At 49.0% G+C, this 22,186-nt stretch overlaps 4 protein-coding genes across 9 annotated transcripts; 3 read left to right on the top strand and 1 right to left on the bottom strand.

Moving 5' to 3' along the window:
* The first annotated feature begins 771 nt into the window (after nt 1–771).
* LOC123151352 (GRIP and coiled-coil domain-containing protein C27D7.02c) lies at nt 772–4,470 on the top strand. The gene is made up of 3 exons (XM_044571074.1): nt 772–2,073; nt 2,729–3,415; nt 3,539–4,470. Exons 1-3 carry the CDS (start codon nt 952–954, stop codon nt 4,124–4,126), a joined length of 2,397 nt encoding a protein of 798 aa, XP_044427009.1. The 5' UTR covers nt 772–951; the 3' UTR covers nt 4,127–4,470.
* Nucleotides 4,471–4,761: 291 nt separating this feature from the next.
* On the top strand, nt 4,762–6,635 carry LOC123151354 (tetraketide alpha-pyrone reductase 1). 2 transcript variants are annotated; one of them, XM_044571079.1, is made up of 6 exons: nt 4,762–4,961; nt 5,109–5,275; nt 5,399–5,593; nt 5,696–5,858; nt 5,974–6,166; nt 6,284–6,635. In XM_044571079.1, exons 1-6 carry the CDS (start codon nt 4,841–4,843, stop codon nt 6,432–6,434), a joined length of 990 nt encoding a protein of 329 aa, XP_044427014.1. In that variant the 5' UTR covers nt 4,762–4,840; the 3' UTR covers nt 6,435–6,635. The 2 variants fall into 2 exon arrangements, with proteins under 2 accessions (XP_044427014.1, XP_044427013.1); XM_044571078.1 differs by having other exon boundaries at nt 5,109–5,593.
* Nucleotides 6,636–7,390: 755 nt separating this feature from the next.
* LOC123151356 (transcription termination factor MTERF6, chloroplastic/mitochondrial) lies at nt 7,391–9,089 on the top strand. 3 transcript variants are annotated; one of them, XM_044571080.1, is made up of 2 exons: nt 7,391–7,554; nt 7,942–9,089. In XM_044571080.1, exon 2 carries the CDS (start codon nt 7,956–7,958, stop codon nt 8,955–8,957), a length of 1,002 nt encoding a protein of 333 aa, XP_044427015.1. In that variant the 5' UTR covers nt 7,391–7,554; nt 7,942–7,955; the 3' UTR covers nt 8,958–9,089. The 3 variants fall into 3 exon arrangements, with proteins under 3 accessions (XP_044427015.1, XP_044427016.1, XP_044427017.1); XM_044571081.1 differs by having other exon boundaries at nt 7,399–7,554; nt 7,931–9,089; XM_044571082.1 differs by having other exon boundaries at nt 7,406–7,554; nt 7,949–9,089.
* A 222-nt stretch (nt 9,090–9,311) lies between these two features.
* On the bottom strand, nt 9,312–13,774 carry LOC123151353 (uncharacterized). Of its 3 annotated transcripts, none has more exons than XM_044571076.1 (12): nt 13,051–13,774; nt 12,817–12,944; nt 12,115–12,175; nt 11,851–11,964; nt 11,341–11,472; nt 11,114–11,233; nt 10,524–10,918; nt 10,346–10,445; nt 10,191–10,250; nt 10,014–10,100; nt 9,792–9,920; nt 9,312–9,668 (listed from the first exon to the last, which is right to left on the bottom strand). In XM_044571076.1, the coding sequence occupies exons 2-12, from the start codon at nt 12,873–12,875 to the stop codon at nt 9,369–9,371; spliced, it is 1,557 nt and encodes a 518-aa protein (XP_044427011.1). In that variant the 5' UTR covers nt 12,876–12,944; nt 13,051–13,774; the 3' UTR covers nt 9,312–9,368. The 3 variants fall into 3 exon arrangements, with proteins under 3 accessions (XP_044427011.1, XP_044427010.1, XP_044427012.1); XM_044571075.1 differs by having other exon boundaries at nt 10,524–10,927; nt 13,051–13,772; XM_044571077.1 differs by lacking the exon at nt 13,051–13,774 and having other exon boundaries at nt 10,524–10,927; nt 12,111–12,175.
* Nucleotides 13,775–22,186: the final 8,412 nt, after the last annotated feature.

Genomic DNA, 22,186 nt, shown 5'->3' with positions numbered 1-22,186 from the left:
TTTATTATTCTATACAATACGTAAAATACTATCGAATTACGCGGCAACAGGCTGGATATTTCTATGAACTCATATGCACTCTGTTGGAGCAGTGGAGTTCTAAAATTTATTTCATAACTATGCACTATATGCCACATATTACATGTGAAGTCTTGGAAAAGACTCACGAACTACTTGTTTGTACATATCATCTACAACATAAATACACTCTTCCTAAAGAAAGGATAAACACACTTTTTACTCATGATTGGTCCTTTTTTCCTTTTTTCCTGTGAATGAGGTCATGTTTAGTCTGATTTGTCGGTGTAGCTCGTTGCCCCATGTCGTAAGTGTTTACCTCTCGTGTATTGCTTTTGGACCACTAGGATTTGGGTCACAGGGTCATGGTTGGTTGTTTTGGTGTTGTGTGAGTCGTGCCATCTCGACGACGTAAACATCGCTACATTGTTCGAGTCACATCTTCATTGACGATGTAAAGTCGTGTTATCTTCAGTGTTATACTCTCTTTCTAATGAATCACACGCTGCTCCAATCCTCCCGAGGACGGACAGATATTGAAAACGCGTGTATTTTTGTCTCTGATTTTTTCATCAAGTTTGGATTGCTTATCACATGTGCCATGTGATTGTTTATGACTAGTTTCTTGAAGGATGTTGTTTATGGTTTCTTGATAAGGATGACGACACACTTTGCGGTTCGAGTCGAGCCTCGGCACATGGATTGCCGTGTGGGGGGAGGATCATGCAATCAGCTGGCTTCTTCGTCTAATCTTCTCGCACGCGACAAAAGTTCAACCCGAGTTTCCCCCGCATCGGAGCCAAAGCAGAGTATTATGATCCGCTAGAGTCGAGTCTAGAGCAGCACCCGTTAACGCACAGGTCCACTCCGCGTCCTCCCCCTCCCGCGTCCCGTCAGCCGCAGCAGATTCCCGGAGAGCTCGCCGCCGAGCCGATGGCGTCGCAGGACGGCGGGTGGGGCGACGGCGGCGACTCGCTCTTCGAGGGCATGGTCCTCTTCGCCCCCGCTGACCCCGCAGCCGCCGAGGCCGAGGAGGCACCCGAACCCCCCAAGCCGCCCACGCCCTCTCCCGCCGCCGCATCCGCCTCCGCCTCCGACGCTGAGTCCAGCGCCGCCTCCCAGCCTCTGGACGAGGACCTCTTCTCCGATCTCACCCTGCTCGCCCCTCAGCCTCCACTAGACCAGGACCAGCACCCCCAACCCCAAGCCCAAGATCAGAACCACCGCCCCCCCTCGCCGGTCACGCCTACCCCCGCCGCCGCTGCCCTCTCGCGCCAGCCGTCCTCCTCGTCGCTCCGGAAGAAGAAGAGGGCCGTGCGCATCGGGTACGGCCGCTCGCCTCAAACCGCCCCCACTCTGCCGCCTACCGTGCCAATCGCTAACACCGCCGCCGCCCCCGCCCCCGCCGCCGCTGCTGCTACGGCTACTATACTTCGTACTACGAGTAGTAGTAGTAGCCTCTCCGATGCTTCTACATATGACGCTGCTCCCCCTATCCCCGTCCAGTACCTTGACCAGCCAGGCAATGACGATGAGAGAGATGCAGCTGTGGTGGATCCGGATGCCAATTCTCTGGATGCAGTCAGCATCAGTTCTTTGGATGCGAAACAGGAGGCGAAAGAAGAAGATGGTGTCAAGGATGCTGAAGAGGCTGGAGTTGCAGTAGTGGGGATCGAGGAGAGGTTGGCTCTGCTTAGATCTCAGATATCTGGCAAGCTTGATTCAGTCCAGCAGAGAGCTGCAGCCGTGGCAGCCAAGAGGAGGCAGCTGGCAGGTAGGCAGAGGAAGGTTGCGGAGGACGTCGGTTCCGCAGCATCCAAGCACAAGGATTTGGAGAGGGAGCTGGAGGAGGCGTGCGAGGCCGAGGACTTTGAGAGGGCCGAGAGGATCAGTGAATCCCTTGCCGCTCTGGAGAAGGACAAAGATCGGTTGTTGACTGCGCTGCGTGATGCGGAGCTTGATTATGATTCGGTGGATTTGGAGTTGCAGGATGTGCTTGAGTCCCGCATAGCCGTGGAGGAGGAAGCTGCTGCCCTTCTCGAGCAGTTTGCAAAGGTAAATCAGCTGTGCGTTCTTTTCCTCACCTCGCATAAAACTGTAATGTCGATGAAAGATGTACTCCTTGAATTCAGGCATCCTTTTAAATAACCATAACTTTGAAATAGATAGGCTTTCATTGCATCAAACCTAGTATTTCTAGAGAGCTACTCAAACATGTTTTCATGTTAACTATCTGCCAATGCTTATACTTTTTTATTGGATACAATATAATATTTGATTTGATGATATCGTAATACATGCATTGCATTGTGTTGATGGCTGCCATCGCTTCCAACAAGATCCATTGGCATAATAATCCAATATAATAAGTATCTAAAAGGTACTGAAAGGTTCGAACAGCAAGATAGTCGTGAAAGAGAAGGATGATTTGAAGTTTTGGACTAGTCCAAACGAATCAATTTGATCAGTTCTATATGATCACGAAAGGACACCAGTGTCCATGTTTACCAGAGCCAGGGAATGGTATTCCCCTTATGAAACTTACTGGCAACTATCTTATATCTACCTGAATACAGTGACAGTTAAATAGATATAGTAATCTATGTTGCTAGAATTTTTGGCAACAACTAATTATGAACCTCTTAAGGATTCACTACATTTCAGTTTCTGTTCTTCTAGCTCATTAACATTCAATCTCTGTCTTTCTTAGGATGCCACAGAGCATGCTGATTCCGTAAGCAAACAAGCAGAAGAAATGTCCTCGAAAGAAATAGAAGGGTGGCAAACATCAATGGAGTTACTACAAATAAAGAAGCTAGAGATGGAGGTTGAAACAGAATTGGTTTTAGCAGCACGTTCAGGGTTAGAAGGTTCAGTAGAGCATTTGATTAAAGACGATAAGAGAGAAAAGGACATGCTAAGTAAGAAGGGAGATACCCTCACAGTGGAATTAGCTGAGCTGCTGGAGTTGGTGAGATTGAAAGAAGCAGAGATAGCTGAAAACAATGCTCAGATCCAGGAGGTTCAAGAAAGGATCAGTGCAGTGGTCTCCAGATTTCATGGCTCCCAGTCAGATATTGACATGAAGATCAATTCCTTGCAGGAATCCCAAACTAAAATTGATCAAGATACCGAGGCACTTGTCTTAAAAAAGAATGAAATCGACAACTGCATCTCTTCAGCAGAGCAGAAAGACTCAGACTTACGGGAAATCATCAATGCTTGTTCTTCCGAAGCAAAAGCTTGCCAGCAATCAGTTGAAATCAGAAGGAAGCTTGCATTATCAATCTTGAAGTCAAGGCAGGATAGAATTGGGTTATTAAAAATGGAGGAGGAAATTTCGCAAGACATCCAAATGCTCAGGCAACAAACAACTGATGCTAGAACTAGTCTTCAGGTACAACATCTATTCTTTAAATGATTTCTTTTTGCTGATAAAGAACATTGGGTATATACTGAGATATTTTTCAGTGCTGATAAGATCCTCATTCTGAATATTTCTTAATTGATGGGTCTGCAGGAGATATCTTCAAAGAGAGCAGGCATACAGCAAGAGATGGCTACATGTAAGCAGAAGCTGAGCTTTATTGACAAAAGAGGCCCTGAACTAGAGGCTGAAAAGAAGGTTGCTGCTGCTGCAAGGAACTTTAAGGAAGCAGGGAGAATAGCCGCAGAGGCAAAAGCACTGAATTCTGAGAAGGAAGAACTGCGTGCTAAATTGGAGAAAGCTGGTACTGATCTGGAGGTTATAGAAAAGGATATCGCAGCAACCACTGACAAGATACAGGAATGCGAAGGGCTTATTGTGCTCAAAGAACAAGAGTCAGCCATGGCAAGTTACAAAAGGCTCCGTCTGGACTCCTCCGCTGCTAGAGCAGAATTGACTGCTGCAACTGAAACGGATGACGGTGAGGAAGTGGAGATATTACGCAAAGAAGCTGAAGCCGCGGAATCTAAAGCGCTGGAACTCAAAACATTGTATAACCTCCAACCGGATAGTGACGAATATATATTTCAGCCTGTAGTTCCTATAGCATTCATAACGAATTCAACATGGCAGCACTTGGCAGAGATGGCATCTTCTTTTGGCCTCTCCCCTGAGACATGAATTGGATAGTGGACTTTTAGACATGGCTGTGCTTTGATACACTTGGTAAAGTTTTGCCCCGTAGCAGAACCCTCCTCCCGGCGAATATGCCTACCTCATTGTTCCTCTAAGCTATCGGCATCTGGGATCTACTCCAAACAGGAGTAGTGTAAATTGAGTGTATACCACCTGTTTTGCATACTCTGAACTCTGAGGAATTTTTTTCCTCCCTCATTTTTGTGTACATTAAGACTGTAATTCTTTTGTTGTGCTGGTTTCTGATTGAATTTACAGCGACGGGTTATCAGTCAAAATGTAATCAGAATAATATATCCATGAATAAAGCTTCTTCTGCTTTGCCATCACATCTTGCAGAAATTGGATGAGCAAACTGTTACAACTTACAAATAAATCAGTGGATGTGTATTCTTTTTGGCAAGACTTTTGGTAAAGCTGTACCTCAGTAGACTGGTTTCTGGTGTGTCTTTTAATATATTTTTGACAGCAGGTTTTCCTGGGCTTTTAAAATGCGATCTTGTGTAATGTACTATGACCAAGCACTGGAGCGTGGAAGCTGTGAACCTCCTAACCTACTCTCTACCTGCCGAACAGAATCACCAAAAGGGGGTGACATACCAGTATGTCTTTCTGCTTGTTCTACTTGTACAATAGATACTTCATGTTGCATATATAAGTTGATGTGTCAAATTTCATGAGCACTTCCAGCTTCAGAGAATGGCGAATACTTCCAAGGGCAAGGTGTGTGTCACTGGAGCCTCTGGCTTTGTTGCCTCTTGGCTTGTCAAGCGACTTCTCGAGTCAGGTTATCATGTTCTAGGGACAGTCAGAGACCCAGGTCCTTCTCCTCTCACTCTAATGATCCACTCTCTTATTCCTCTCGTTGCTGCTAATGATGGAACCCGTTCTTGTTTCTTATTGATAATGCGCAATTGTTGAAAGTGATAGCAATGTGACGGACATATTTTATTTCCTAATTGGATAGGCAATCAGAAGAAGGTAGCACACCTCTGGAACTTAGCAGGTGCTAAGGAGGGGCTGGAGCTTGTCAGGGCTGACCTCTTGGAAGAAGGGAGCTTCGACGATGCCGTGATGGCCTGTGAGGGCGTCTTCCACACCGCATCGCCTATCATCACTAACGCTGATTCCAAGGCATGCTATACTAACTATGATCACTTCACTGCCCATCTTCTTTTTTTCCCAATTTTGGAAGGTAAAGATGTCCTGTGGTGGTGGGTCTTAATTGGTAGACATGTGATTCCACTTCAATCGCAGGAAGAAATGCTTGATTCGGCGATAAACGGCACTCTAAACGTGCTGAGATCCTGCAAGAAGAATCCATTCCTCAAAAGGGTTGTCCTCACGTCTTCGTCGTCGACCGTGAGGCTGAGAGATGAAGCTGAATTCCCTCCCAACGTGCTGCTGGATGAAACATCATGGAGCTCCGTGGAGTTCTGCGAAAGCATCCAGGTAAATGAATACGATGCTTCGTTTTTATGCCGATGCATCTTTCTTTCCAAACATTTCCCTGAAGAAAGAGTGGGTTGGTTTTCTTCTCGACGTGCTTGGCAGATATGGTACGCTGTTGCGAAGATCCTCGCTGAGAAATCAGCCTGGGAGTTCGCCAAGGAGAACAACATCGACCTCGTGGCCGTTCTTCCGACGTTCGTCATCGGCCCTAACCTCTCCCCTGTGTTAGGCCCCACCGCCTCAGATGTCCTTGGCTTGTTTAAAGGTATATGTTAGCATTTCTGCTGGTCTGATTTGTTCATGTCTTGGGGGTGCCAGCCTGAAGTTATGCTGCTACCCTATGCATCACACTCAAGGCCCTAAACTGAACCATATCGCAGGGGAGACGGAGAAGTTCACCATCTTCGGGAGGATGGGGTACGTCCACATCGACGACGTCGCGAGCTGCCACATCCTGGTCTACGAAACCGCCGACGCCAAGGGGAGGTACATCTGCAACTCGGCGGTTCTGGATAGCAACGAGCTGGTCGCCTTGCTCGCGAAACGGTTCCCGTCGTTCCCCATCCCGAAGAGGTCAGTCACCGGCCACCACGCCGGAAGCATATATACATCATCATCGCTGTTGATCATCTGAACACTGCCAGCCTTAGTTTGTTAGCATATATCACCATTCTGAAAATTTGTGCGCAGTTTACCGAACATTTACGGGGAGCAGACGTACGGCTACAACACGTCAAAGATCCGGAAGCTGGGGCTTGAGTTCAGAGGCGTGGAGGAGATGTTCGACGACTCGGTGGAGTCGCTCAAGGCGCATGGCTATCTGCGCGAGGGCGCCGCGTGATGCGGATGAGCGGACAGGATCGATCCGCCGGAGGGAAGAATATGAGGCCGTGGTGCCTGCTCTAGAAGCATTTCAGTTATTACTAACACATGAGAAGAATGCGTTCCCTTTCTTGTCTTTATTTCTGCTTTGGGTGTTCCCTTGCCACTCTGCAGACAGTCATGAACGACAAGGAAATGAAATGTACTCCATGTTGCATTACGTGCCATGTTTCATCCTTTTAGCTCATGGTCAAAGTGGTCTAGAACAGGGACTTCGCTTCCAGGACAATGTTTAGCAAACGTCAACACCATTTTTGCCGCCGAGCCTATGCCCATGCTCGGGGAAGCCTTGTGGACCCCGTAGACCATACCTTTGTCACCGTCGACCTCTGTTTTGCCGGTGGCGGTGGACCGGTGGTCGCTGCCATTAAAGGGTGTCATCTCGGTGTCTCGCTCATGTAGGCCGACTGCAGCCCCGAAGGGGAAGACATCAAAACACCGGTGGAGAGTAATTGTCGTCGGAGCAAACCCTAAAAGATGGCATCATTGTTTGCAAGAAATCATCGTCGGAGCAAAGCCCTTGTTCCAACCGGGTTTGACTGAGAAATATCGCTGTCAGGGACAAATGTTGCGCCCGAAAAAGTTGAGGGATGAAAGCCACACTTAACGACAAGTTGAGCGATGAAAAATGCACTTTACTCTTTAAAAACATTCATTTTCTAAAAGTGTGTGTTTAAATAATATTCATAAACACTTTAAAAATGTTCTCAAATTTAAGAAAATGTTTTATTCCAAAAATATATTTCCTCCCATGTTTTAGGAAAAAGAAAACACTCGCTATAGACTACAGTAGACAGGTTTTTTTAGACACAACTACAGTAGACAGGTAGCTACAGTATCTCGCCATTGGGCCGGCCCAGGGAACGTGGAAGAGCTCCTCGGCCCAAACTGGTTAAATCCAAATCACACATGCCGTCGATTGATGCAAAGCGCAAGATAAGCCATTTTTAGACTTCTAGCGCACTCGCTCCAGTCCAGGCTCAGGCAGGGCTTCCTCATCCTCTCTTATCCTCCTCTTCCGCGGTCACACTTCACATCTCCGTCTTCTTCTACATCCCGCCTCGATCTGGATCGACAAGGTGGGTTATATTCTCATCGATTATCGCCCTCCGCTATGTCCGATTATGGTAGCACCCAATTTCCACCATGCTGTAGATTTTGGGGGGAAAGAGAAACCATCCGTCAACAGCAATGTCCATGGTTTTACGACCGCTCCCCCTTTAGCACTGCCACGGATTACGCCTTTTTCGTACGTACCATCAGATCAATGTGTGCATATGATGATATATATGAACCAACTGAACCTTCTTGTTTGATTCGATGTCCTTAGTTAGTCACCTGCACCGTCGGTGTTCGACGAATTGCTTCACTGCCATGTTTCTTAGCTGAATGAGTGCACCAGGGTTCCAAACTGATAACCTGGCATTATATGTATGATGCTTCATCGCATTTCAGTTGTCGTGCAGAGATTAGCCCTGCAATGGCCAGCGTTGGCGGCGATGCCAAGAAGAGCCTGACGCAGTGGCTCAGGGAGAAAGGGTTCGATGAGGAGGCCATCGGGCGCATGTCGAAGCGGTGCAGGAACCTGCCGAACCTCGACGCTGGCGAGGCCTCCGGGGTCTGGGACTACCTCCTCAACGACGTCAAGATCGAGCAGCGGAAGCTGCGGTACGTGGTGACCAAGTGCCCCAAGGTGCTCACCATGTCCGTCAATGACAAGCTCGTCCCCACGGTCCAGTGCCTCACCACGCTGCAGGCCAAGCCCGGGGAGATCGCGCAGGCCATCGTCAAGTTCCCGCCGATACTGTTCCACAGCGTGGAGGAGAAGCTCTGCCCTCTCCTCGCCTTCTTCCAGACGCTGGCCATCTCCGAGAAGCAGCTCGCCAAGCTGCTCATGGTCAACCCGCGCCTCATCAGCTACAGCATCCAGGCCAAGTTCTCCCAGACGGTCGACTTCCTCGTCGGCCTTGGCATCAACAGGGAGGTCATGATCGGCAAGATCCTGACCAAGGAGCCATACATCATGGGATACAGCATCGATAAAAGGCTGCGCCCTACTGCCGAGTTCCTCAAGTCCGCAGTCGGGTTGCAGGGGTCATATCTCCAGAGGGTCATCATGAATTTCCCTAGCATACTGTCACGAGACGTCGACAAGACTCTGCGGCCCAATTTGGTGTTCCTGCAGAGCGCTGGATTCAGCAAGGATCAGATCATGAAATTGGTGGCTGGATACCCTCCTGTTCTCATCAAGAGTATCAAGCATTGCTTGGAGCCAAGGGTGAAGTTCCTGGTTGAAGAAATGGGGCGGGACAAGGGCGAGGTGGTAGATTACCCCCAATTCTTTCACCATGGTCTCAAGAGGAGCCTGGAGTACCGTCACAAGATACTCAAGCAGATGAATTCAAGGTGCAGTCTCAGTGAGATGCTCGACTGTAATCAGAAGAAGTTTGCCATGAAATTTGGTTTGATCCCAGTAGCTTAGGGCCTGGTCTTCTTGTCTCTTCAGTTCCCATGTAGCATGTTTTATATTCAGGTGAATGTTTTATTTTTGTACCATTGGCCGTGTTGTTTCTTGAACATTTTGGGCATTGAGAATCCAAGCATTTTGCTTTAACTAGATGTTTTCCGAATGTTCAGTGCAACTGCCTCTTTCAACAAGTGGCTTGAGTATGTATTTTTCATATTTCTTCCAAGGAAAGCGTGTGAATTTTCCAGCTGTCATGTTCTATTCATTTCAAATGCATAATTTTACTCCCCTAAAATACTATCACAGTCACCTAATTACACAGTTACGCACACACACACACACACACACACACACACACACACACACCAGTTAATGATTTCCAGTTCATTACTTACAAGCACAATTTGGGAAAGCAAAATACAGTGCCTACTCAGCCAAATTTCTGTGTACAGTGTATCTGAAAGAAGACTTATAGGGCAACCATTCAACACACTTATCTATCCTCCTCCTAAGACATTTATTTATTTCTTTTTGCTGTGCTTCAGGCATACTCTTGCATACCATCTCAATCAGATCAGGCAACTCCAGTGTAGCATCCTTTGCATAGTAGTGGAGAATTTTGGGAAGAAAGATGATATGCTTCCTGACCATGACATTAGCTCTAATAAACTCAGTCTTAGCTTGATCCAGTTGATGGTACAATTTCTTGGCTGTGTACAACCTTACCTGCATAGATTTTGTACAGTAAGAATAATGTGATCACTTTACAGTTAAATGCAGAGATTTCTTACAGTAAGAATAATGTGGTCATTTTGCAGTTAAAATGTCAGCATTAGCTGTAAAACTTACAGGTGGATCTGAAAATGCTCCAGTTGAAAGACTAAAGTGAGCAAGCGGCTCTGGCTGATGAAGAGCATATGGATGTGTGGAGCTTCCTGATGCTGATTTCTTCGTGGGAGTAAATAGCGTGCGAACCCACTGTATGACCATTAATTTGTTAGCACTTTTCCTTTTAAAATTTGATTGTGTTTGTACTGCTAATGGAAACTGCAATGCAGGTGCATGCCATACCAGGGAAGGACGATGGGATTGACATCCAAGAATTGAGTTCTGAATAATCTGAGAGTTTACTGAATGCCCGCCCACGTCATATGCAGCCTGACAAACATATTTCTCAAGTAAAGTTAAGTTCAAATATGACTAGTGATGACAATATAGTCATTCAAATTTCGATAATTGTATATGTACCTTCAGAATCATGTCTGAACTTTTCATGCGTTTGTCCTCAAGTCCATAAGCCATAAAAGCCTGTCATATTTAAGAAGCCTCTGCGGGTTAGACATGAATATATTTTGAGGTTAACATGAACACATTTAAAGAGTTTTTATCTATATTGAACATACATGCATCACTAAAGCGTTGTGGATGTTGATCCAAAAACAGAGCTGCTCCTCATGTGCCATCTTTGTAGGGTCGATTTTCTCAAGCCGCTTTATCAATGCTCTGAGACCAAGACAAAATGCGATGTTGAGATGGAAGAGTGGTTTATTGTTTTGCATATTCATTTTCAGAGTTGCTTACCTGATAGTTTCAAGCATTTTAGAGGCATAGTCGAACTTGTCTGCATCAATATTTATCCTTGGAAAAATTATCATCCCACTGTACTGGTCATTATTCTCACTCAATGTACCATATTTGTCAGAGCTTGCGTCAACGTTGCAGCTGAGTCGGGGGCTCCAACTATCGACACGGTGCTTTAGAGAAAAGGTACTCGATGCAGAAGAGAAGGAAGGAGTTGACAAAGTCTCGGAATCAACATCCTGTGATGGGCTGCTCGCGAGTTTGCAGTACACCGCAGAAATGCATCTTAGAATGTCCTCGGAAAGCTTGCATGCAATCCTGGGCACATATTCTGCAATAGAAGCACTCAAGAAATTTGCAAGACTAGAATGCCCTGAAGTTGATCTTGGCAGTCCCTGTGAATACTTCAATGATATGAAAGCTGCATCAGATCATCTCACTTTGGGAGGTTTCATTAGAAAAAGCTAAAGCTTGTATTCTCAAAGAAAGAAAGAAAAATATTTAGATAACATTGGCATGAGTTTGGGGGATTAAGCTGACTAGCTTTGATGGTAAATAATGAATGAACGAAGAAGAAAAACCGTCCATACATGTCTACGATCTGAAACTGTTGGCAGGTTGTAGGATGCTGACTCCTTGATATCTCTCAACCGGAGAGCACCTTCATCAGCTTTCTTTCTGCTGCCTCGACGGTGCGTTTCTTGACCCATCTGACCATAAACTTTATAGCCTTAGTACACGGTCTGCTATCTGAATTTCTATGCAGTATAAAGTCCCAACATTGAAATCCTTCGAAGGTGGCAGGCAGAGTGTGTACCTGACCAGAAACACGAGGGGAGATGCCCAGGTATTGATCAAATGTCGCCCTGTAGAGCGAAAGCAAATGCAGTTCCCTGCGTACGACTTCCTCCTCAAGGGCTGCTATCTCCCAAACCAATTCTGCAACGGGCTGCATTCCCCACAAGAACAATCATAACTTGGTTAAAAGGCAGCATAGCAAGCATGTATAATTAACTTATTATTAATTTTCTTCTGTACTATTTAAAGTTGAAAGCTGACATACTGTTCCTGAGTATAGAAGATAGGCAATTTAAAGGGGGGAAAAGAGAGCATAATCATGGCTCATGGCCTTGGTTACAACTCCCTAGATATGACAAACATCATTTTGTTGCTAAAGGTGATAAACTTAAGGTAGTGAGAAAAGGTAAGATGATGATAGCTTTATAAAGTATTGATACAAGACCTGCATTGAACAGCTTTACTTCAGCTTTTGGAAACGATTAGGCCGTTGAGATCATGAAATAGTTTATTTGTATCTGGAACAAACCTTCGACATAGCCTTTTCATTTGGTTCTGCTGTAGTAATCATGGGGTGGTCTTGAAACTGCTCTGCTAGGTTGAGTGAATATCTTCTATGGGGAATATTATCCTGATTGGTTGTCTGCACGATCATTAAAGCATGAAGGAGAAAGAAACTCAGTAAGAAAGTAGAATCTGAAGAGTAGTAGCATTACTATTTTTATGTACAATAGTACAACATATAAAATTCATCAGTAAGAGCAAAAACAAAAGGGGAGCCTAGATTACCCACAGGTTTGTTATACGAGAATCGCGGTGTTATGTCCGATAGATTTCCATGTGTGCTTGCAACACTGAAAATATAAGAAATGAAGTTAGAAAATGCTTAGTCAGGCACATATTCATTTAAAGTAACTGTTTGTCCAAAAAAGAGAGAATTAAATAAATGCAAAAACTGGATATCTTTTGTATTGAAATATATAATGTTCTGTCATTTGAAAAAGAAGAAAAAGAAAAATCAAATGTTCTTTTGGTCAAAAGGACTAGCAAGACTGCAAGAACATTAGGAAACATACACGGTGCTGGAAAATGATGTGCAAGTACAACTGTCAACATTGGTATTCCCCTTTACATTCAGAAAAGAAGGGGAGAACATCAGCGCTGCTACGGCACGGCTTCGGTAATATTATGATGCTGATACAACCGTGTAAGATTGGCAGAAAATATACGTAAGTATTGATCAAAATGGCTAGAATTGTCCTGCATATATGCATGCTCTGTCAAAACTGCTCTTTATACCTTTTTACTCCCTCCGTAAATTAATATAAGAGCGTTTAGAATACTAAATTAGTAATCTAAACGCTCTTATATCAGTTTACGGAGGGAGTACTAGTTATCATCTCGCCGAAAGAAAGAGCTTACCCTGGAGAACTGCTAGAAGAACAAATTTGATGATCACCATGCTGAAAAGATTGGTGGAACTGCGTATACTAACCTTCGGGTGTGGCGGTGTTGCAGGCGAGAAGACGAGTGGCCAACCTTTGGTGTCTCCATGGCTAATGCTGAGTTCTGCTTCTCCTTGGTTGCTGCTTCTGCTTAGCCCGTGCTTGAGTCACCAAGAACCTGCCAACCATTGAGGCCAAAGCACGTACTGCAATCAGTATCCAGTTCTCCATAGCTAGCTGGAGAGAAGGACAAAGTCATCTAATCACTCGGCTAATGAACTTACCAAGCTCGTACATCATGAGTTACTGCTGTGTACTACAAGCCGCCAATGGAAACAGAAGAACTTAAGGAGGCTATGATTGATCAGCCTGGTCCGGGTGATGAGAAAACCTTCTCTACCTCTCCCAGCTCCACCAGACAGAGAAGGCAAAGGGAAGGGAAGAAAAATTGGAAGGAAAATGCAGAGTTTTGCTCGACAACGGTACTAGAGACAAGCAAGAGCCAATGGAGCTCAGCTCAACAGAAATGATGAGCAGAGGACGCACTAATGCCGGCAGTTGTATATAGGCATAGGGAGATAATCATGAGCCATATGTACGTTATAGGAGATGGTATTTAAGACTCAACGAGAGGAGCAGCTAAGGATTAGCCAAAGGACGAGGTGAGCTGACCCACGGAGGCCAAAGAAGCAAAGGGAAAGCAAATGCAGCCTGCAGGAAGATACGGTGCAGTGAAAGGATGGTAAAACTCAAGGGAAAAGCAGAGGTTAAAAGGGAGCGAGGAGGAAGAAGAAAAGAAGAGAAAATGGAGGAGCAGTGGCGCCTATCAGTGTGTCTCCCTCCCCCCCTGCCGATTCCTCCATTAAAAGAACAGAGAAAGGCGAACGGCTACACACAGTGGGATGTCATGGCGAAGTGGACGCAATGATAGGATTAAGATGTCTGTAGGGAGAGGTTTTTGTGACGGCACAGCAGCTGCAACATGGACAGCGACCGGCACCCAATCTCACTAGTGTGATGTAGTATATATTTCGAAATTCAGTGACATGATGACCTATTTTTTAGAAAAGGAAAAAATTGTAATCATCATCTTTCTTAGTTTATGGAACAAGAAGGAAATCAATATGAGCAAACCATGATCCAGACAGAAAAAATCTCAGGGGAAAAATAAAATGGATCGAGTATGGGAGAAAGAGTGTGCATGATTAGGTGGGCGTGGGCGTGGGCGGGGGGCAGGGCGAGCAGCTGGGGATTAGGTTGGGGTGTTGCTGCCACCCTTGGCCCATTTTGAGTAGAAACAATTAATAGGCCCGCAACCACCGCAACCACTGCGCTGCGCATCGCATCGCATGCCTTCCCTCGTCAGGCGTCTCGTCGGAGCTTCAGCTAACCCATTCATTATTACGTGCATGGTCATGCATGATGCGTGCGTTCCGTTTGCAGCTTACAGGAGCCGTTTGGTGTACCGGAAGCCAGTTGGATTTGTTAAATTAGCTACTCCCTGCGTTCACTTTTATAAGTCGTTTCAGACAAGTGAAATTGTGCTGTTTTGCACATTGTCTGAAACATCTACAAAGCCTTATAAAAATGAACAGAGGGACTACTAGCAGTGCAGTGCTGGAAACATCGCAGAGATTCGGATGCATGTAGCCCTAGGTGAACTATGCTACTGCTAGTACACAGTAGAACGGGAGATGGTGAGATTTTCTTGATTGTTGGCTTTCCGGCGGTTGCTCATGGAAAGAAACTCTGCAACGACGTTGGTGTCTGGCTACAGTAGATGCTGCTGGATAGCTGGGATGTGGACACCAATTTAGTTGAGGAGAAGCTGGCAAAGATGGGGCCTGGCCAAAGGGTGCCATGGATGGAATGGGACCGGCTGCAGTCGCATGTATACTTGCATAGCGGTGAAAGACGGTGAGCGAAAGAGGAGGAAAGCTCTCTCTCGGCGAGGCGCGCGCGGCAACCGGCCGGCCGGCCGGCAGGTAAAAAAGTAGAGACGAAAGGGCCTCCATCAACCCGGACGTCGTCAAAAGGAAAGGGAGAGAGATACAGTCGTTGCTGGGGAACGACTTATCTAATATAAGTACTACAACTTGAAGAAAAACACACATATACTCCAGGAATTCGTCCTCGTCAATTTAGATATGTGCAGCCATGCAAAAAAATAAAATTAGATATGTGCAGTAGCGGAGATAGGATTTATACATGTCTACTGTCATCTGTGGTAGACAAGAGGGAGAAGAGAAAACATGTGGGGTCAAGCTTAATATCATTCAGGTTTAGCGAAGAACTTTTCTCCATGCCTAGCCTAGGCCCAAGTCTCTGGCTGCCGGGACCTATCTCTACCTCGTGCGAGTATGCCAAGTGGTTGCGTGCATCACTCGATAATGCAGATGCCAAGGGTCTTTCCTTTTTTTCACATAAAAAACTTTGTTTGAATGTGCGAGATACTAGTATTACTTGCGTCTGGGTTGATGAGGAGGGTTTGAATATGCTTGAAACTTTGTTGATACTAGTATTACTTGCGTCTGGGTTGAATATGCTTGAAACTTTGTTATAATGCAGATGCCAAGGGTTTATTAATACTCATTGTATTCTAGGTCAAGTTTAACAACATATTTGCCTAGCAAAATGTTAATGTATGCCGCAACAAAATATTGTTGGATTCAAATGTAGTTTTCAATGCTAGTATTATTTTTATTATATGTATCTTATATTTTATTAGTTAAAATCATGATTAAATGACCCAAATATGAAGGGGCTAGTAAACACATACCTGGTGTTCTTGATAGGTGTCACTGTCACTGACTGGAGACTTCTTGTGTGGCAAAATCGGACTACTCCCTTCGTTCCTAAATATGGGCCAGTTCTTTTCGGCGATTCTCCTAGAATCGTCCCCCTCCCCAGCTTCTCCCAGAATCACTACTCTATATATTTTTTACAATCCTAGATAATTAGACCTTAACTAGATAGGATTGTAAAAAATATATAAAGTGACGATTCTGAAAGAAGCTAGGGAGGGGGGCGATTCTGGGAGAATCGCCCAAAAGAACTGGCCCTATAAGTCTTTCTAAATATTCTAATATAGACTACTACATACATACGGAGTGAAACGAGTGAATGTACACTCTAAAATATGTTTATATTCATCCGTATGTAGTTCATATTCAAATCTTTAAAAAAAATTATATTTAGAAATGAAGGGAGTAGTATACAGGTCCAAGCATCTGTTCTGCTATCAAAATGTTTCCAACCGGTAATCCAGTATGCTGTGAAAAATTAGGCGCGAACAAAAGATTTTGTTGAACTTTTCCAAGTGTTAGGGTCATATATGAAACTCTAGATCCAAAAAGTTATGGTTATTTCGCAAAAAGAAGAGGAAAAAAAAACACCGCGCGAGCGACTCTGCCGCTGCTCTGCCTCCAAGTTGAAGTAGGCCCAGCTGCGCGCGTTTATCTATCTGCCGGCAGGTGCTGGTCCTGCCGACACTTTACAGCTTACAGCACAGACGGGCGAGCTTCTCCCGCGCATGATCAGTGAAGGCAAACAGCAAGAACGACATGGAAGGAATAGTGTTGAGTATATTGTGTACATGTATATTTGTGTGTAGGGCTTACTTTATGTTCGTTTGTATAGTTGAGGTTATGGTCCATCTCTGTATTTATATATACGTGTCTGATGCATCGATCAATATATCAAGATTGCACAATCCATAACTTGTTCTTCTACATGGTATCTATCACAGCACGATCCTAAACCCTAAAGCCGCCGCCGCCGCCGCGCCTTTACGCGCCACCAGCCGCCGCCGCGCCTCTACGCGCCACCAGCCGCCGCCGCCGCCGCCCTCCTCCTGGTCACCGTCGCCGCCGCTGGTCGCCGCTGCCTTTCTCCACTAACTAGCCCGCCGCTGCCGCCGCCTCTTCCCGAGGCCGCCGCCGCCGCTTACTCCCGATTCCGCCTACGCCCTCCCTCTCCCGCACCTTCCCCTCCCACCCGCGCCGCACCCGCATCACCCTACCTCCTGCGCCGCCGCACCCCGTCTCCCTCCGCCCGCGCCGAGTCCCAAACCCTAACCCGCGCCATGAGTTCCTCCTCGACCACCGTCTTCAACCCGTTCGCCGGTCCCGATGTCACTCTCGTCCGCGACCTCAATATTCATGAGTGTGTTCCGGTCAAGCTTGATCACACCACCGTGTCCTACTCCGTCTGGAAGCGGTATTTTTCGCTTGTGTTCCGTGAGTACCTCCTGCACGGCCACATGGACGGCACCGTGGATTCGGTGCTCATGATCAACGACGAGGAGTGGATGATCCTCGACGCCACCATCATCCGCTGGTTCTACCTCACCATCTCCAGCGACCTCTTCCACACCGTGGTGGACGACGAGGACGACGCCCATGCAGTCTGGACCAAGCTCAACGGCCTCTTCACCGACAACCGGCTGCAGCGCAAGGTCCTGCTCGACGGTGAGTTTTACGGGTGCCAGCAACTTGACTCATCCATCAATGATTTTTGCATGCGCCTCAAGAAGCTCGCCGATGAGCTCCGCGATCTCGGGGAAAAGATCGGCGACGAGCTCCTCACCAACACCCTCTCCGGCGGCCTCAACGAGGATTTCGGGAACGCCGCCTCCAACCTCACCCTCATCCCGGAGCCTACCTTCGCTAAGGTGGTCGTGTACCTCAAGTTGGAGGAGCGCCGGATGCGGGTGACACGGACTCGCGCGACCCACACCGCCCTCGTCACCGGCACCCGCGGGGGTTCAGCCCCGCCACCATCGCGCCCGACGCCGCCACAGCCGGCGGCGCCCGCCTTCCCGCTAGGCTTCCCGCATGCCCCGGTCGCCCCCTTCCCGCCGCCCCAGCCGGCGGCCAATGGGGGAGGGGTCGTCGCGGCGGCCGTCATGGTGGCCGCAAGCAGGGGGCGCGGGCGCTTAGGGAGGAGCACCCCGCCCACCGCAGCAGGCTTCTCAGCCGGCCTCGTGGTACGCCAGCCAGAACCCATGGACCGGCGTTGTGCACGCCTACTCCATGCCGGCACCTCGGGCCCCTGCCCCGGGACTTCTCGGCGCCCGGCCACAGTCACACCAGGCGTTCTACACTGCGCCGCAGCCCTATGCGGTGCCCTACGGCCAGCAGCCGCAGCCAGGTGGGCCGCCGCCGCTGCCCCTGACGGCCGCGCCGTCTCTCCCGCCGGCACCGTGGGACCCGGCCCTTCTGGCGGCTCTCCACAACACTCCTTCACCGTCCAGCTACACCGGCGGCGGCGACTGGTACATGGACAGCGGCGCCACCGCTCACATGGCGGCGTATCCCGGTAACCTCCACACCGCCCATCCCGTCCACACTTCCAACCGCATCACCGTCGGTGACGGATCTTCTCTTCCTATCACCCATATTGGTCATGCATATTTTCCGTCTAACTCCACTCCAATATCCATGTCTAACATCCTAGTTTCTCCTGAACTTATTAAAAATCGTGTTTCTGTTCGTTCTCTTACACGTGAAAATCCGGTTACCGTTGAATTTGACGCATATAGTTTTTTTGTTAAGGACGTTCACACGCGGATGGTGCTCCACCGATGTGACAACCCCGACGAGCTCTACCCGGTTCACTCTGTCAGCTCCACCACTTCCGCCGCCCCTGTCGCTCTCGCCACCGGAGTGGATCTTTGGCATGCTCGCTTTGGTCATCCTAATCCTGCCACCCTTCGCCACATACTTCGGAGTTTTTCTTTCACGTGTAATAAGAACGCGGATCACTCGTGTCATGCATGTCGCCTCGGCAAACATGCTCGTCTTCCGTTTATGGCTTCTTCTTTTGTTGCATCGTACCCGTTTAAGTTAATTCATAGTGATGATTGGACCTCTCCTGTTGCCAGTAATACGGGATTTCTTTATTATCTTGTCATCCTTGATGATTTTTCGCATTATGTATGGACCTTCCCGTTGCGCCGCAAGTCGGATGTTATATCCACTCTCGCCGCTTTCTACTCCTATATTCTCACGCAGTTTGGTCGTCCCATTCTCGCGTTGCAGACAGACAACGGGAAGGAGTTTGACAACCTCTTCGTAATCTTCTCACCACACATGGCACGATTTTTCGTCTCACTTGCCCGTACACCTCGCAGCAGAACGGTCGCGCTGAGCGCATCCTTCGCACTCTCAATGACTGCGTTAGGACTCTTCTCTTTCATGCCAATGTGCCTCCGCGCTTTTGGCCTGACGCTCTCGTCACCGCTTCTCTCCTCATCAACATCCGCCCATGTCGTACTCGCGGGAACTTTACACCTCATCATCTTCTCTTCGGTGCACCCCCCTCTTATGATGGGTTTCGCATCTTCGGCTGCCTTTGCTACCCTAGCATCGCCGCTACTGTGCCTCATAAGCTTGCACCCCGCTCCGTCGCCTGCATCTTTCTCGGCTACCCACCCAACACTAAGGGCTACCGCTGCTATGATCCCGTCTCCCATCGTGTTTTCACCTCCCGACACGTTTACTTTCATGAGATGGTGTTTCCGTTTCAGCAGCAGGTACCTCCTGTCGCCTCGTCACCGCCGGCCACCGGCGGCTCTTCGACAACTATGTCAGGCGGACGGTCTCGTTCGGCCCGTGGACCGCCTCCGGGCTTTGGCGGTCCTCGCACCCTCACGCTGGCGCCGGCCCCCTCGGCCTCCTCGGCCGACCCTGCCGGCGCAGCTGGCGTCCCCCCTTCACCTGTCGCCCCCGACTCGGGCGCCGCGGGGTCGAGCGCTGCTGGCTCGGCCGCCTCTTCAGCCGCCTTGACGCCGACCTCCTCGCCGGCTTCGACGTCGGCCACCTCGCCGGCCCTGACACCGGCCTCCTCGCTGGCTCCGACGCCGGCAACCTCGTCGGCCCCGACACCGGCCGCCTCGCCGGCCGCCTTGCCGGCTGCCTCGCTGGTGGCTCCGACGGCGCCGTTTGGCCCCGTTACACGGGCTCGTACCGGCGTTCATCGTCCGAGCCTCCGGTACTCGAGCGACGAGTATGTCCTCACAGCCTCCACCGCGGAGCCGTCGCCTCTTCCCGCGTCCGTTCGCGCCGCCCCCCGTGATCCTCACTGGCTTGCGGCGATGCAGGAAGAGTTCGATGCTCTTCTACGGAACCGCACCTGGACACTGGTTCCCCGGTCTCCTCGCGCCAACGTTATCACCGGCAAGTGGGTCTTTTGCCATAAGACCCGCTCGAATGGTACTCTCGAGCGCTACAAGGCTCGCTGGGTGGTCCGTGGTTTCTGCCAGCGCGCTGGAGTGGACTTCACTGAGACGTTTGCCCCGGTTGTAAAATCGGGCATGATCCGCACCATCCTCCAGCTTGCCGTGTCCAGCGGCTGGCCCGTTCACCAGATGGATGTCTCCAACGCCTTTCTCCACGGCCATCTTGAGGAGCAGGTTTATTGTGAGCAACCCATCGGTTTCATCGACGCCTCACTTCCTGGCCATGTGTGTCTGCTGTCCCGCTCTCTTTACGGGCTCAAGCAGGCACCCCGCGCCTGGTACCAGCGGATCGTCGGGTTTCTTCAGACACTGGGCTTTAGCGTCACTCGCTCGGACGCCTCACTGTTTGTCTATCGCCACGGTGACACGACTGCGTATTTGCTTCTTTACGTCGATAACATCATCCTGACGGCCTCCTCCGCAGCTCTTCTTCAGCAGATTACTCTCCGACTGCGTGACGAGTTTGCCATTAAGGACTTGGGACTTGGGTGCTCTACATTATTTCCTTGGCATTGAGGTCACTCGGCGCCCGGATGGTTTCTTTCTTCATCAGCAGCAGTATGCACATGAGCTTCTTGAGCGTGCTGGCATGCTCAACTGTCACCCTGTTGCTACTTCTGTTGACACGAAGGCCAAGGTCTCTGCTCTTGAGGGCTCGCCTGCGTCGGATGCTCCTTTCTACCGGTCTATCGCCGGCGCTCTTCAATATTTGACTCTCACCAGACCGGATCTTCAGTATGCTATTCAGCAGGTGTGTCTCCACATGCACGCCCCCCGTGACTCCCATTGGACTCTCGTGAAGCGGATCCTTCGTTACATCCGCGGCACGATGTCCCTCGGATTGACACTCACGGCGTCTACTTCTCTGGAGATGGTGGCCTACTCCGCCGCAGACTGGGCTGGCTGCCCCGATACTCGTCGGTCCACCTCTAGCTACTGCGTCTACCTCGGTCCTTCACTCGTCTAATGGTCGTCCAAGTGACAACCCACGGTTTCGCGCTCCAGCGCGGAGGCTGAGTACCGAGTTGTGGCCAACACTGTTGCCGAGTGCACCTGGCTACGACAGTTACTTCAGGAGCTGTATCACGACGTCTCCCAGGCTACGGTTGTCTACTGCGATAACGTTTCTGCGGTGTACCTCTCCGCCAACCCCGTTCATCATCGCCGGACTAAACACATTGAGCTGGACATTCACTTTGTGCGCGAGCAGATGGCTCTTGGACGTATTCGGGTTCTCCATGTGCCGACTGCACAACAGTTCGCCGATGTGATGACGAAGGGACTGCCGACTTCTACCTTCGAGGAGTTTCGTTCCAGTCTTTGCGTCACTGGCGCCGCTTCGACTCCGGGGGGGGGGGGGGGTGTTCAGTATATTGTGTACGTGTAATTTTGTGTGTATGGCCCACCTCATGTTTCCTTTGTATAGTTGAGGTTGTGGCCCACCTTTGTACTTATATATATGTGTCTGGTGCACCGATCAATATATCGAGATTGCACAACCCATAAACTTGTCCTTCTACAAATAGTTAATCAGCCACGTATGCAGGTCTCTTCTGTGTAGTTCAGGAAACAGTAAGGACAAAGTATGTCTGCCATCCAACGATCTAATCTAATCAATAATGTAGTAATGTGCGCAGCGCCACACGGTGCACTGCTGTACACGGCAACGCCCGTATACGTGCTGACCATGCCATAATCAAGCCTGTCCGACCGTCGTCTTACGGGTCACGGGGGTCTGCACTCAAAATAAAACAGCGAGACAGCGCCGCGGCAACGGCCGATGGAAATAGAATGGACGTTGCCGTCCGTCCGTCCGTCCGTCCATCGGTTTCCGCACAGTGGTTACGGACGATCGATTCTGCAAGTGGTTCGTTACAGTAGTAGTAGTAGGACGTAGCCATCAGCCAACCAGTAACGCCATGCACGCGAGGGCCCTCCGGAACCGGGAAGAAAGCGGCGCCGCACGGATAAAATGGATCATCATCCATCCATCCAGGCATGCATCCAACGGGTTATCGCCCACCGACTTCCCGCGGGGTCACGCGCCTAATCAAGCCTAGCTCCGGGCTCCGGCTAGTTTATGCGCGCGTGCGGGGGTGGTGAAACCTGCGCTCGTGCATCATTGTGCTCGGTTGGGTTTCATGCGTCCATCATGGGGGCGGACGGAGTTCAAGTTAAAG

The sequence above is a fragment of the Triticum aestivum genome, chromosome 7A, assembly GCF_018294505.1.
Source record: "Triticum aestivum cultivar Chinese Spring chromosome 7A, IWGSC CS RefSeq v2.1, whole genome shotgun sequence".
Lineage (NCBI taxonomy): Eukaryota > Viridiplantae > Streptophyta > Magnoliopsida > Poales > Poaceae > Triticum > Triticum aestivum.
The sequence above is the reverse complement of the archived record's forward strand: the minus strand, read 5'-3'. Positions and strand labels throughout refer to the sequence as shown.